This window comes from Chrysemys picta, chromosome 1, assembly GCF_011386835.1.
Source record: "Chrysemys picta bellii isolate R12L10 chromosome 1, ASM1138683v2, whole genome shotgun sequence".
In the NCBI taxonomy this organism is placed as follows: domain Eukaryota; kingdom Metazoa; phylum Chordata; order Testudines; family Emydidae; genus Chrysemys; species Chrysemys picta.
In genome coordinates this window covers 292,478,491-292,494,808 of record NC_088791.1, presented here as the reverse complement: position 1 = coordinate 292,494,808, position 16,318 = coordinate 292,478,491, and the positions used below count along the sequence as shown (strand labels likewise).

Sequence of the window (16,318 nt, the reverse complement as noted above, 5' to 3'; positions counted from 1 at the left end):
GTTTAGTTATCTATTTCTAAACAAAATATTCTGAATGCACTACGATACTTAAAAATTCTGCAGATTTCCCACTTCGAGGAAAAGCACCTCGAGAATTACAGGACGCTAACAAAAGATAAAGGCATCAAGGGAAGAAATGCAATTATATATTGATGAGAAGACAGTGATAGAATGATGGAGAATTTAAATCTATACCACATGAAGAATAGTACAGAAGATAGGAACCAGGGTAACAAAGTCTCAGCAGTTATATATTTCAGAATAGATTAGGACAATTAGATTTATATTTATTAGAAGAGACTAGGAAGCGAAAATGAAAGACATACATATAATTATAAGGGGCACAGAGTATGCCACCAACTATTCAAGCAGATGAGCTGCTCAAATCACAAGGGGTCTCTAGTACAGGATGAAGTACGAAGGGCCTGATCCAAAGCCCATTGAGGTAAAAGCAAAAAGTCTCCCCTTGATTTCATTGAGCTTTGAACCATGGCCTCAGGGAGTTAGGAGAAATGCAAAGGATAAATGATACATAGCAAGGACTATTAAAGAAAAACTTGTATTTGTTGACCTATTAAAACAACAGACAAGTGGGACAGACATTCTAGATTACGAATGTTACTGATCTGTCCAACTCACTCTCCATGAGCTGCCTGGTCCCCTTCCCTTCCAAAAGGTTAAGTAATAGAAAAATAAGAATAATGGGTAAATAATCATCCTGGCAGAATCCAAGACATTTTTACAAGTCATATGGTACCTACCATAGCTTTACACCAAAGGCACTTCCAATCTTGGAGGCGTAAAACGCTGCCACAGGTCTTGTCGCAGACAGCACATTTGGCACTGACAGGCAAATTACCCTCCAACCATTGGTGAGGCATAGCTATCTGTGAGGAAGTTGTTATAAAGTTAAATGCCATGGCACGGAAACTTGCCATTAAAACTACAAAAAGATCAGTAATTCAGTGTCCTCCTGAAACTTTCCTCTGATTTACTCTTTGCACCAATATCTAGATATGTAAATTTCTGTATGCGTGCATATTTTTGGCAATTCTAACACTAATCTTCTAGATAAGAGTTTCATGCCAGTGGCTGTAAAATTAACTCATCTCCTTTGACACAACTCAGACAAAAAGTGTTACATTTTCTACTTTTAATTTTAACTCTTACATGTATCAATAGGACTACTATCTCTATGTCAATGAATTCCAAACAGATCTTCTGGGGAACTGGTGTCACTTATAAGTAGACAAAGCAGGCCGAGAAAACAGCATATCAACAAGACTAACACAGATACACCTTCTTCGCTCAAGTAGGAGAGAAAGGGGCTTCTCACAGCAATTCTCAAAGCTCAGAGAATCCATCCATACTTCCTCCAGAATTCTGTAATATGGAATTCTTCCCTCTAGAGCCCATTGATGGTAAATGTGTCTCCTGAAGAGCCCCTGAATTTTAATATAGTATCTATAGCAATACAGCCAACTACCATTCACTTTAATGGGTCATATGACAACATTTCTATACTGGCCAATTAAAAAATAAAATAAAATAAAATAAAATACCCACCAAACAATTAACTGTTGTGAAGTATTGAAAGCCTGAATAATACTTACACCATCTTCATCCTCAATGATATCTTTCCCAATGGAGGCTAACGTAGTCCACTTGCAATTATTTGTTGCCCTGACTGCACACCTTTTATGTGCTTTAAATTTACACACTAGAAGAAAGACACAAATGTACTTTATATTAGCTACTCCCTGATTGCAGTCTCTGTAAAGTATTACATCAACAGTTACGTTTTCAGAAATTCAGTCAAATGCAAATCCCTCGATAAAACAGAGGAGTACATGTTCACTTACTGTTTCAGACAAAACACAAACCAATTAAAATAAAGAAAATTCAGAGTTCAAACTCATTCTACCTTTTACTTGCTGAACTGTGTCTAGGGATTACATACTGCTGTTTGCTGGCTGCAAGATTACTCACTATTCTTTAAGATCTACAGACATTAAAACATGGAATGGCAGTCTTGTGTCTTCTTGCTCTTGTCAATTATTCATATGTAAACTTTAGTTATTTTAATGACTTTTTAAAAAATGCAATTCTTTTATATTGTAGCTTTTAAAAATATCTTCCATTGACATGATAAAAGAGACAGCACAAATCTCTTGCTCAATATATTTTGAATGCAACCCTCATTACAGTTATCCATGGCTTTGTCACCTTGAAACTGAATTACTGCAATTGGAATACTCTGCATGGGGTTATATTTGGAGACCATTTGGAAACTTTAGCAGATGCAGGATGCAATAGTCAGTTTGCTTAGTTATTCAGGGAAGGAGCCTATTATAGCTGTTCTCTGAGATTCACATGGGCTCCCAATTAATTTCCAAGTGCAATTCAATGTACTTATTTTGACCTATAAAAATGTAATTGTTTGGGTCTTGGCTACCTGAGAAATTGTCTCTCTCTTTGTGTGACATAGCAGTAGCTGAAATCACCTGAGGCATTTGAACAGCTAGAGCTCTGGTTTAAATGTGAAGGAAATGCTTGCAGGGCATTTCCAGAGAAGGAATTTTATACTGGAGCAAACTTTTCTCTTTGTCCAACGCAGCCCTTTGTGGCACAATAGAAGGCCTGTTTCCAGTTTCTGTAGACTTCTGAGAAGGAGGAGGATTAGGAGGGTATGTGTCTATTCAGTAGACTGGGAGTTATTGTTGAGTCTCATAGGTTACCTGGGTAAGGACAAACCCAATTTTTAATAGATTTATTTTAAAAATCCATAGTTGTTTTAATGTATTATACATATGCCTCATGCATGTGGTTTGTTATTTTAAAAGTCTGAATAATTTTTATTTTGTTTGATATAATTCGCATACCATGTAATGAAATCATATTGTACCAAACAGACTGATGGATTACAGTTGAGTCTTTACGTTAGTGGAAGTGTATGAGATCATTCCATGTATAGAACTTTATATTTGCAATAACCATAAAAGCTTTATAAGAGCACGGGCAGTAGCAGTAGTTTCTTTGCAAACAAATATAACTATCAAATGCTTTGGCCCAACATTTGTCCAAGATTAAAAGTGCTAAAATCTGGCACAAAAGGTCCCTCTGGAGTCTGGACCACACATTTATTTATATTTTTAATACCATTGTTCCATTGCCAGATTTTAAAAAAATGAACAAGGCCTTTGCTCCTGCCTTGGCAGGGACTGGGAGAACAGGAAGGCATATGGTCCACCCACAGAAGAACAGAAGGAGCATCCCAGTTGCTCTCTAGCAATCCCCATGGCTATTTCAAAAGCAACATTCATGGGCTCCAGCAGTACCTATGTCTCTCCCTCCACAGCCAGACGAATAGGGCCAGATTCTCAAAAACGCTCAGCACCCACATTGGTGCCAGATTTCCAGAGTGCTCAGCTCCCCTTAAGGCACAGAAATAAGGGATGGATTTTCAAAGTGCTCGGCACTCTGCACTTTCCACTGGAACAGCCTGGGACACACTTTCCAAAGAACTGAGTACCTCCTGTGCTCAGCTCACTTGAAAATCCACCACTTAATCTGGCATCTGAATGGGAGCTAAGCACTTCTGAAAATATAGCCTTGACAGTGGGTGCTGAATGCTTTTGAAAATCTGGTCCATGAATATGGGGTCATGAGAACAAGAGCAGCACTAGACACAGTGATTCACACTTTTGTCACCTGCAAGCTGGTCTACTGCAGGCATCCTTGTGGCACCTTATTTGGGCATAAGCTTTTGTGGGCTAGAACCCACTTCATCAGATGCATGGAGTGGAAAACACAGTAGCAGGTATATATACACCAGGGGTCGGCAACCTTTCAGAAGCGGTGTGCCAAGTCTTCATTTATTCACTTTAATTTAAGGTTTCACGTGCCGGTAATACATTTTAACGTTTTTCAGAAGGTCTCTCTATAAGTCTATATATTATATAACCAAACTACTGTTGTATGTAAAGTAAACAAGGTTTTCAAAATGTTTAAGGAGCTTCATTTAAAATACTGATCTTAAGACACCGACATGCTCAGCCTGCTGCCAGCCTGGGGTTCCGTTCACCTAGGCTGGCACAGGGCTGAGCGGGGCCTGCAGCCGGGACCCCAGCTGGCAAGGGACCGGCAGCCAGAAACTCAGGTTGGCAGCGGGCTGAGCGGGGCCAGCGGTTGGGACCCCAGCTGGCAAGGGGCCAGCAGCCAAAACCCCAGACCGGCAGCGGGCTGAGAGGGGCCAGGGGCCGGGACCCCAGACCGGCAACGGGCTGAGTGGGGCCGGCACCCCAGACCGGCAGCAGGCCGAGCAGCTCAGCCCGCTGCTGGTCTGGGGTTCCATCCGCTGGCTCCTGCCAGCCAGGGTCTCAGTCGCCGGCCCCGCTCAACCCGCTGCCTGTCTGGGGTTCTGGCTGCCGGCCCCTTGCCAGCTGGGGTCCCAGCCACCGGCCCTGTTCAGCCCGCTGCCAACCTGGTGCTCAGGGTGGGGGGTGGGGATGTGGGGGGTACAAGAGTCAGGGCATGGGGTGTGGAGGGCTGGGTATGTGGGGGGAGTGCAGGAGTCAGGGCAGGTGGTGTGGGGGGCTGGGTATGTGTGGGGAGTGCAGGAGTCAGGGCAGGAGGTGTGGGGGGCTGGGTATGTGTGGAGGGTGCAGGAGTCAGGGATGGGGTTGTGGGGGGGATGCAGGGAGCTGGGGTGCAAAGAGGGTGCAGGGGTCAGGGGAAAGGGCTGGGGGCATGTGAGGGGGTGCAGGAGTCAGGGCATGGGATGTGAGGGGGCTGGGTATGTGTGGAGGCTGCAGGAATCAGGGATGGGGTCGTGGGGGGGATGCAGGGGCCTGTGGTGCAAAGGGAGTGCAGGGGTCAGGGCAGAGGGCTGGGGGGGTGGGCTGGGATCAGGGGGGTGCTCCCTGCCCCCTGAGCGGCTCACAGCAGGGGGCTGGAGGGATACGCCCCGCTCCTACCCCGCTTCCCCCTGCCTCTTCTCCACCTCCTTACCGGTCTGAGCAGCGAGGGCACTGGGGCTGCTCTTCTCCCCTCCCTCGCAAGAGCCATTGGCGGCAGGGAGAGGAGGCGGGGCTCGACGCAGCATGCTGGGGGAAGAGGCGGGAGAGGGGGAAGCTTGGCTGCTGGCGGAGCCTGACCTACAGCAGCAGCCAGCAGGACCAAGCTTGCTTCTGCCCCCTTCCCCCGCTAGAGAGAGCAGTAGGCGGTGGGCGGAGAAGAGCGGGCTGGGTCGGGCAGGATTTTTAATGGCACGCTGCTGCCTGCCGGGGTCTGGCTCAGCCCACTGCCATGCGTGCCATAGATTGCCGACCCCTGATATACACAGTACATGAAAAGATGGGAGTTTCCTTACCAAGTGGGGAGTCAATCTAATGAGTCAATTCAATTAACAGTAGAATACCAAGGGAGGAAAAATCACTTTTGTAGTGGTAATGAGGGTGGCCTTGGTATTCCACTGTTTTTCCTCCCTTGGTATTCTACTGCTAATTGAATTGTTAGACTGACCCCCCACTTGGTAAGGCAACTCCCATCTTTTCATGTACTATGTACCTGCTACTGTATGTTTCACTCCATGCATCTGATGAAGTGGGTTCTAGCCCACGAAAGCTTATGCCCAAATACATTTGTTAGTCTCTCAGGTGCCACAAGGACTCCTCATTGTTTTTGCTGATACAGACTAACATGGCTACCACTCTGAAACCTGCAAAACCACTGTGGACTAGATTGTAGAGTCAACCATGAGCCCTAAGTAAGAGTCAGTGTGCAGTTGTGCTGCCTGAGAAGCAGACCAGAAATGAAACTGACTCAGTCACAATCTGGAGCCTACTTGACTCTTGCTCCAGGGGAAGCAAGCTGTGCTACTTCTAGACCTAGCAGCTTACTTCCCCCTGTACATCAGCTCAGCTGCGATGGCGATCACATGGGTGGGGATGAGGGGCTGCAGAACCAAGGCTCCCCACTTCACCAACCTTGCCTGTCCTCCTATGCAGGAATAGGGTGACCACATGTCCCATCTTATAGGGACAGTCCCAATTTTGTGGGCTTTTTCTTATATAGGCACCTATGACCCCTCACCCCATCCCGATTTTTCACTCTTGCTGTCTGATCATCCTATGCAGAAGCAGCAACCCCACAGAGGCCACTCTCATTCCTACACACAGACCTACATTGTGGGTAGCCAATACAGGGGAGTAAGGGGATTCCTTGTGCCCTATTACTCCTTTGAGAGCATGAAAAGGGAATCCCAACCAAGCCCTGTATCTAGGCCTGAAGGTGGAATCAATGCAAAGGCTCCAGTTCAGGCAGAATGCGGCAGAAAACCTCAGGTAGACAGGCTGTTGTGAGGATATCATACTGTGGTCTGATCCCTCCACTGGCTGTCAGTCTGCTTCTCTTGCCAGTTCAAGGCCTTGGCCCTGATCTACAAAGCAATCAGCAACTGAAGACCAAGCTATATCATACACCACATCCTCGCCATGACCCACTAAGACAGCTGTACTCTGAAACAATGCAGAGTATGAAAGCCGTGACAAACACAAGAGTGGGAGGCAGAGGGAGTTCAGCTGTAGAATGACCTTCCGGAGGGGATTAGACTAATCCATAATATGATCACCTCTAGGGCATGCTGCAAGGAAAGCATTTCTCAGCATACCTGGAATGATTTTTACAAATGGTTATATGTATATATCTCAAGCAGAATTTCTTGTAACCTTGGAAGGGAAAGGAATGAAGACCTCATGAGATCCTCTAGGAACTTGTTATGCAGATCCAATTCACCTGTGAAGAACTTAGATGCTCTAGTGATGGGAATGAGGGGTCAGAAAGAATTAAATGTCCTCACTTCATTACAGTTCAGTGGAAGAGCTACCCTTCAATCAGATAGCATGGCTCTGGGTCCAACGTCTAGTCAACCTGGATGGCTCGCTGCCTGATTGGCTAGGACTATGGGTGCTAATTAAGACCTGCAAATTCAGACTCAGGACCAACCAAAAAAATTCAGACTCAGGACCAACCTACCTATCCCCAGCATTCCAGTAAAAAGGCAAGTGTCCAGTCAGGACCAGCCGATAATCCCCTGCAAGTGACAGCTCACATGTGCTCTCTGAACACCCTGCCTCTTGTCCATCTGCAAATAAGGCTGCCTAAAGACAGCCACATCTATAAACCCACCCACCACCAGAAAACAATGCCTGTCACCTGTATGTTAAACATTGTCAGAAATAAGGGCCATGGGAAAGAACAAATGAATAATGGGGAAGAAGTCTTGCAATTTGTGAGGAGCTTTTACAAACAGAAGTTTTTGTAAATTATGAACTTGTTCATAGTGTCCCTTTTAGCAATGCCACCATTTAAAGATAAGATTTATAAAGAAAAGTGGAATTCAACCGTAACTAACATAGAGCTTTGCAAATGTGACATTTTAAGCGCTCCTATCTCAAATGATACTGGGGCTGATTAATAAATGAGTTCTGTTGCACCCAGTTCTGTAGCATCCAGTTATATTTCTGGATGTCAGCTGACAATTTGCTGATAAAGCTTAAAAGAAAAGGAAAGGAAAAACGCAGCCAGTCAGAAACCAGGTTATTCATAAATATACAGTATATAATATTAAAAAGTATAAATTGCTTGGTAAAGTTCTCTGATTAACTGTAATATACAACATTTTCCCCTGAAAAGCAATTAAGTAGACCGTGTAATTAGTCAGCATTGTCACAGTTTCACCAACATCTGTTGCCAGATACAATAATTAAAATTTATAGCAATTATTAGGTATAATAGAAATAAAGTTAATGAAATAGAACACTGTCATGAGACCTCTTGCTTTGAAAACAAACATCTTTGTTATAACATGGTTTTGCATAAAGATATTTCATTTTCTTGACTGATTTATTAATTATACTGCATTGAAAAAATCTGCATGTCCTGCCAAGCCTCTCTCTGTTGTTTTACAAAGTTTCTTTTTGGTCGTTTTCAAAGAACAGCTGCTTACTTGGAATGTTTTTCCTGACTTCAAAAGCTAAAGCCAAACTTTTGAAACTGACAAGGAGATCGCTTTTCTGGTACCCATAGTTTATGTTGTCAAGAAACAAACAGTTGTCCAGTGAGAGTCCCCAGAAGCTGTTATTTTGTTTCCAAGAATACTGGGCTTAAAAATCCACACTGAAAAGAGATTCAAACACTGACATGAAAACAACAAAATTCAGAGCACTCTAATTGCAGCCTGAATTAGATAAGCCTGTTTAGGAAAATCATTTGGAGATCCCTTGTTAGTTTCCTCATTGTCATGTAAATTTAGTCAGCTAATAATAAAATATTTATATACTACACACACAAAAACTATGTTAAAAACATTAAGATTGAATGGTCAGGCACTCAAATGTTAGGAAATGCCACAATTAAGGCTGCCTCTGCAACCTTAATTTGACTCCCCTGTGCATATGCATTATGATACTGTCTTTAACTATAAAATCACATACAATTTTTTCCTCACAGGACCCCTAGTCTCATTCGGTGCACAGGATGGACAGTGCACAAATAACAAACAGCTATTCAGTGTTATCTTTTATCCTCAGTGTTCAATGTGTGGCCCTAGCCCTATTTAATCCATATTATTCAAACCCTGCTCTGAATACACAATTATTAATTTCCTCATGAACTCTTCTATGGCACTTATTGCTATAGAATCTGAGTGCTCCAGAAACATTAATGAAATTTATCTTCACATCACAACAACCCTGTGAGATGAGGAGGCGGCATTACCCCCATTTTACAGATGAACTGAGGTACAGAGAGAATAGGTCAAAAGCATCACCTAATTTTGGATGCCCAAACAGAGATGCCTAGGACCTGATTTTTCAGTGCACTTAGCAGCACATAGTACTATATATGTTCAAAGCTCCCATTGACTTCAGCTGAGGTTGCGAGCACTCAGTACTTCCACAAATCAGACCCCAGGGTCTCATGTTGTGTGCCCAGAAAATGAGGAACACACAATTAGTGACCACCAAGAAAAGTTTGGTTTAAGTGACTTGCTTATAGCATCACATAGAAATTCTGTGGCAGAGGTAGAGATAGAATCCAATCCTCAAGAGCAGCATTCAATTAATGATCTTTTCTCTTCATACAATCCACTGCCTCATTCACTTCCAATTTCTACAATAAATGAGGCAGAGGGCCTACCACTCACAGCCTCCTACACAACACAATCATGATTCGTCCTCAGAGTAGGTCCATTGTGTTCACTGAATGAGGTAGAGGTCCTGTGGAAAAAATATGTGATTATGTAACTGAAGACAGTCTCATAATGCACAGGTACCGCAAGGGGGACAAATTAAGGATGCACAGACAACCTTAATTCCGGCATTTCCTAACTTTTGATTGTTTGACTTTGCAACATTACAAATGTTCTTTTAATGTAATTTGTGTGTGTAAGAAATAAGGTTGAAAGTGTCTCATTTGCACTGAAATCTTTAACTTACCAGATATGTCTGATATTGAATTGTCAATGTTAGCTCTGTTATGAAAAATGTATCGACTCTCTCTATGATACTATATTCAGAACTAAACCTGTGTTGAGTTTACTCTATAATTTCTATTCAGAATACACATAAGAGCAATATTCCTTAGAAAGTGATATGGACAGGAGTATAGAAGCACCAATAAATACTAAATTTATTAGTGGTGAGTGACTGAGGCTAAGGAGCGTTCTTAGGGTTCTGTGGGTTATTATGGTTCTTTGTCTGAAAACTCTCTCTCCACTTAACCAACCTCCTAAATTCAAGAGTCCTAAATAAGGCAGACTTCACAACTTTGAGGGAAAGATAAGTTTGGAAGGGATGGGGAATGAGAATTTCACTTAATTCTATTCTGCATGGAATTCCAAAGCAAGGCACATCATGAATTTATCTGTATTACCAATGTCTATGCACAAATGCAATAGGAATCAGGATGTTATTGACACTAGCTAGATGGAAATCTTAACTTGCTGGCATCACATATTTAGTGGGATGATTCTGATCACTGTAGATAGTGTATGTAGAAGAGATAAAAAGGAAAGAAAAACTGGAGGAATAGCACTGTATTGCCGAAATAATTATGAGCTACAATTACACAAAGAAGAAAAACACTCGTGGACATCTGCTTCAGACCAGCAGGTCTGGAGGGAACGAAATATTACTGGACCATTTCTCAAAAGTTTTTAAGCTGCAAGACACTAATTGAGAGAATTTTTTTACCTACAAGGTAACAAATACAGCTAACCAGGAACCAAAGAATACAAATAATCTAAGACCTAGTCTACATTGGCAGCGCTTTAACATGCCTTGTGTGGTCACGGCGCAGCGCTGGGAGAGAACTCTCCCAGCACTTTAAAAAAATACACCTCAATGAGGGGCGTAGCTCCCAGCGCTGGGGCACTGTTTACACTGGCGCTTTACGGCACTGCAACTTGTTGCGCTCAGGGCAGTGTTTTTCACCCCCCTGAGCGAGAAAGTTGCAGTGCTGTTAAATGCCAGTGTAGAAAAGCCCTAAGTTACACAGAAGACAATTCATGTGCCAGAAAGCAGATACACCAACAAGAAGGAAGACATCCTGGATCTACTGATAAGGAGAAAATCACTGAGTACATGTGAATAACAGGGAAGCATGGAACCAGTGACTGTGCACTAACTGAATTTAGCATAGAAATAAATGGATTCACAGAATACAGAAGTACATGGGTGTCAAATTTCAGGCATGACCATTTTAGCAAATTAAAAAAAACAAGCCAGTAAGACGTAATGGGAAGAAGTGGCATTGAAAATTTCTGGGTTACTCCTAGAGTGACCAGATAGCAAGTGTAAAAAATCGGGACGGGGGTGGGAGGTAATAGGTGCCTATATGAGAAAAAGCCCCTATAAAACCGGGACATCTGGTCACCCTAGATACTCCTAAAAGACATCAGACCCACTACATTACCTCTGATAAAAAGACTGTGGAGTACAAGAAATGGCCAACATGGTATTACAAAGGGCAGCTCAAGCAATATCAGATTTTAAAAAATGTTCTGGAAACAAACAAGGGAGACAACAAAGCAAAGACTTAGTCATGTAGGACTTATAAAGAAAGTACAGGCAAGCAAACAACCAAAATGAGCTTGTTAGCCAAATAAATTAAAGGGGATTAACTGCGGCTTTTACAGGTATACAATATCAGGGGTGAGGCGGAAATACTGCAATACTAAAAAGAGAGTCAATCCATAGATAAATTAGGAAGATTAATTTAATGACTAGTTGAGATACTCCTTTTATGAAATTTCCCTTCAATGAGATTAAAAATATATATATTTGAATGATTAGAAAGGAAGGAAGACTCTGTAAATATAAATTAAGAACAGGTGAAACCGGTGAAAGAATATTTGAATATATACACATAAAACTGTCCAGATTATATGCATTCTAGAATCCAAAGGACATTAGGAAACAAATTACTCTACCATTAAGAATTAGATCTAAAAATCATGTAGAAATAGAGATGTAACCGAAAACTAAAATAAAATAGAAGTAATATTAATTTTCAAAAAGGGAAAAAAGATCGATCCTGGCAATTACATTGATGTAAATGTAACAGCCAGTCCTAGCTAACTAATAGAACATTAAGAAGCAAAAAACAAAGGTACTTAGCTAGTGGAGAATGGACTACAAGTGTTGAAATCACAGAATCATAGAGTGTAGGAGAAATACACGAGTTTACAAAAAATAATTCTTGCTAGAAAAAACTTACTCTTTTTTATTAAATACGTACAATATTTGCTCTTAAAGGGAACGCAGTAGATGCAATATATTTTAATTCTGATTAAGCACTAGATACTGTGTCTCCTAAAATCGTACTTCAAAAACTTCATGAATGACTGAAAACTATCTGAATGACTAGGGAAATTAAATGGGAAATGATAAATAGCAGTGACAGTGGAGGTCAGCTACACCATCACTAACTTCTGTGATATATGTAACCCTCAAGGAGATTACCTAGATTCCAGGGGCTCTGTGTGCTGGTGGCTTCCCAAGCTGCCCTGGTGACCCTGCCAGGAAGGAGCAAGGGGAGTGGAGGCACTGCCAAATAAATTCATATAGGAAGAAAAAGAAGGTGCACCCTACTGAGTGGGTAGCGGGATTCAGACGAACCCAGGACTGTCAATCAAAACGCGTAAGGAGATTGGCACTAAAGGGGGTAACCAGGTGGATAGGGGGGTGCTACACTGGAGGTACTGTTGGGATCCCATCTTTTAAACTCAGACCTTAAATTTACCCTTGCTGATTTCCCAGGGAAATTGAATAAATTTCCAGTATGGATTACCAGAAGAGGCTTGTAACTTGGTGTGAGCTGGAGGCAGCCGACCCTGAAAACCACTTCATACTCACTAATGTACCCAAGTTAGACAAATCGAAGATGAGACTGAACCCTGCAAGCAGGCCTGGAGCTCACCAGCCCCCTTCCCCCAGCCAGTTCTACTAGGGTTACCATTCGTCCGGATTCCCCTGGACATGTCCGGATTTTTGAGCTAAAAATAGCGTCCGGGGGGAATTTGTAAATGTCCGGATTTCTCCCCCCCCCATGCAGAGCGCGCATGGCTAACAGGGCAGCCGGACGGATGGTGCCACTTACATGAGGCTCCGAAAGCCAGAGAGAGCCCCCCTCCTCTCCCCTGCGGCAGAGATCACTCCCTCCCTGCATTTGCAGATCGCCTCCGGCAGTCTGGAGCTCCTCCCCCGCTCCTACTCCCCTGCCAGCCAGCCTGCCGGGACGGGCGTGCCGGGACAAATGGCTCAGGCCGTTCCTGAGCAAGTTCACAGAGACATTAGGCGAAGGCCAACAACAAGGGGGCCAGGGGGTCGGAGAAGGGGCAGGGAGGTTCTGGAGGGGGCAGTCAAGAGACGGGGGGGAGTCGGGAGTTCGGGGTGGGCTTTCTGGGGGAGGGTGTGGATAAGGTTTTGGGCAGTCAGGGTACAGGTAGGGGGTAGGGTCCTGGGGGGCAGTTGGGGGGGTCTTAGGAGGGGGCAGTTAGGGGATAAGGAACAAGGAGGCTTAGGTAGGGGGTGGAGTTCTGGGGGGCAGTTAGGAGCAGGGGTCCCAGGAGGGGGCAGTCAGGGGACAAGGAGCGAGGGGGGGGGTTAGGAGTTCTGGGGGGGGCTGTCAGGGGGCAGGAGTGGGGAGAGGGATCGGAGCAGTCAGGGAGCAGAGGGGTTTAGATGGGTCGGAAGTTCTGGGGGTCTGTCTGGGGGTGGGGGGGTGGATAAGGGTTGGAGCAGTCAGGGTACAGGTAGGGTCCTAGGGGTCCAGTTAGGATGGGGGGGAGGGTCTCAGGAGGGGGCAGTCAGGGGACAAGAGGCAGGGAGGCTTAGGTAGGGGGTGGAGTCCTGGGGGGCAGTTAGGGGCAGGGGTCCCAGGAGGGGGCAGTCAGGGGACAAGGAGTGGGGAGGAGGGTTGGGGGTTCTGAGGGGGGTGGGAAGTGGGAGGGGCAGGGGCGGGGCTAGGGCAGGACAGGGGCGGGGTTAGGGTGGGGCTCCTCCCGTCCTCTTTTTTGCTTGCTGAAATATGGTAACCCTAGTTCTACCCTTTCCCTGACTGGCCCAAACTGCTCCAAAAATGGCTTCTCCCCTCTCCTGAGTTCCCAGGGAAGGGCACCTCACTCCCTATTGGTTGCCGAGCAGACTCTGAGTCTGCCCTTGGCTCTCCTTTCCTACCAGTGACAGTGTGCCTCTCCCTGAGCTACCTGCACACAGAGCCCCAAGAATCTAGGTAATCTCCTTGGGATTTACATATATATTCATATCATTGTCCCTGGACAGTTTCACCCTGCTGGATGCCTTCAGATGGTGAACACTAAAGGACAGGGACCTGACTCTGGCTTTAACACAGTTTACCGGCTATACAGCATGGAGTACAGATACTCCACAGTACAGATAACAGGAACAGAATTCTACAGGTAGTTAGGTAACAGACAACTTAAAACCTATTTCTGAATAATATATTGTGCAATAACCGATTACCGTATTTCCATTATTATACAGCAGCAAGATTTTGCTGGGCAGTTAACAATTTTGTAATTAAAGGTCTAACCATTATTATAAAGAGTATTTAGACCATATTTTTCTTCCCAGTGAAAAAGCAATACCAAAGCTTGTGTGTAAATGGCATATATATTCCATAAGGACACATTTGCACTTAATTTACTGCCACATTCCAGGAAACAAGGTAGACATATCACTGCTTTTCACAGAAGTTACAGTGAAAAGCCAATAAATGATAAAATAAAACTGAATATTTTCAAGGTTATTATAGAAATTATCTATTATACTAGATAATTCCTGCACTCTAGTTTAACACTGAACCTTTAGTCCCATCCCAGTTTTTATTTATGTTGGATTTTAGCTCTTTAATTATCAAATTATGAAAAACATATAAATGATTTTTTATCCATTATGTGACCAGTGAAGAAGCATATTTTACCCTCCCTGCCTGCACTACAATATCAGTCAGCAGCAAGAGAGCAGCAAATCAGACAAAAACTGGGAAGAAATAAGGTCATGGACCCAACTAAGGAGTTAACTGTTGTTCCAGATTTTTGCCGATGACAATATTTCTATTTTTTCCTCTTTTCTTTCAAAGGAATGCTATATCAATTCTGAGAACCGAGGAAAGAAAATGTTGCACTTTTGCTCCACATCATTTTTGAAGTGCAAATCAAGGTAATCTCATCTTCTCTCAAAAACATTACACTCAGGCAAGCACATATGGGGGGAGGGGAGAGGGGGAGGTATTTGTAGCAGCAGGAACCTTTTATATTGAGATGAACTAGAAAATAATGTCCAGAGTGTGAATAATGTGTGTCATATTGTTAGCATTTATTCTGACCAACATAAATGTTCCTTTCTATGGCAATGAGTAGGTTTCTTCTTACTCCATAGCATTTTCAGTACTATTACCTGCCTATAGACTTTTAAGTTTTTATTAGTTTGTAGGACATTGTAAGGAAAAATATGTTGACTTTACCTTCACAAGACAGGCCATGAGAAGTAACTCCAGAGAGGCTCTCTCTGCACACATTACAGAAGGTAGGTCGGGCATGGGAGCAGGCGTACCAGTTATGCATCCCTGAGAAATGTTCCACATTAAACTGTGCGGTCTAGTAAAGGAGAAGTTAAGACAAATTTGCAAGTACAGAACACAGCTATAGAAACTGAAAGTACTTAGGAGTTCCATATTTATGCTGGAAAATTCAATGCGGAGAAGTACATTGAAAGGAGACTAAAAGCTCTCTGTCTCAAAACCTCAGAACAAGAGCATAATAGCATGAATTGTACTAGTAAAATAAAGATTTAACAAAAACTGCATTTTAACCTTACAGGTTTTTCACACTCCACAAGACTGTATGTCTTGGGTTCTGTGTACTGTAGAGCTTGGTATATTAAATCAATATGTATCCTGAAAGAACAACAACATGCACTGAAAGGGATATTATCTTACCTCATAATGTTCTCTAGACTGTACAGACTTCAGTGAGCTGATCCAGTCCTCCATCTCTTTTCTGTTCTCAGCACACAATATTAGCCTCCGGAATGGAGTGATTATCTGAAAGAGACTTCTCAATTTAATGATTCTGAATATTATAGATAGGAGAGATCATTACAGAATGTAACATCTGACAAGCCAATTTTTCTTCTCTCTGATGATGCAAGTGAAATGCACACCCTAAAACTGTATGATAATCAAAACCTTGAATATCAATGAGTTGTGTGTTGTTTTTTAATCACTGTCTTAAAATGGTAAAGTGAACTTTTCTCAATTTAAATTCCCAGGATTTATATCAGGCTTTCATATGGGCTTTAAAAAAAATTATTATTTATGTCTCTTTTTCAGCTCTTTATCCATATGTAAATGTAAAACTCCCTGCAAAGCTCTAAAATGGCTAATAAATCTTTCCATAAATTATTTTAAACAGATGTCAGTTCTGTTTCATAACAACATTATAGCAACTGCAAAGTCTATAATTACTGTAGACGAAGACAAATCATACTGATAAACAAAAGCCGAAGATTCATAAACATTCTGCGCATTTCTCATTCCTACATTGGTGATGACATTGTATTTACATAATTGTTGTAATCAAATATAAAAACTTGATTTATGAGTTAATATAGGAATACACCTACACAAGCTGTATAATCAAAAGACACAGAGCAAAAAACAAACAGCTCAAACCCTATGCAATGGTGCCTATGCAGTGCTTCGGTGCACTCTTGGAACAGGTTGATGTTGTGCG

At 42.9% G+C, this 16,318-nt stretch overlaps 1 protein-coding gene across 16 annotated transcripts in view; it reads right to left on the bottom strand.

Annotated features, from left to right (window-relative positions):
• DGKH (diacylglycerol kinase eta) overlaps window positions 1-16,318 on the bottom strand; it is a 272,588-nt gene that overhangs the window by 75,791 nt on the left and 180,479 nt on the right. For all 16 annotated transcript variants that reach the window (XR_010597782.1, XR_010597783.1, XR_010597784.1 and 13 more), the window contains 4 exons: window positions 15,523-15,627; window positions 15,049-15,181; window positions 1,614-1,720; window positions 762-887 (listed from right to left, as the gene is read on the bottom strand). Coding sequence is in view for 13 of the 16 variants with exons in the window: in XM_065581187.1 (XP_065437259.1) it covers window positions 762-887; window positions 1,614-1,720; window positions 15,049-15,181; window positions 15,523-15,627 (471 nt within the window). In the remaining 3 variants the exon portion in view is untranslated. The remainder of the gene's footprint in view (window positions 1-761; window positions 888-1,613; window positions 1,721-15,048; window positions 15,182-15,522; window positions 15,628-16,318) is intronic.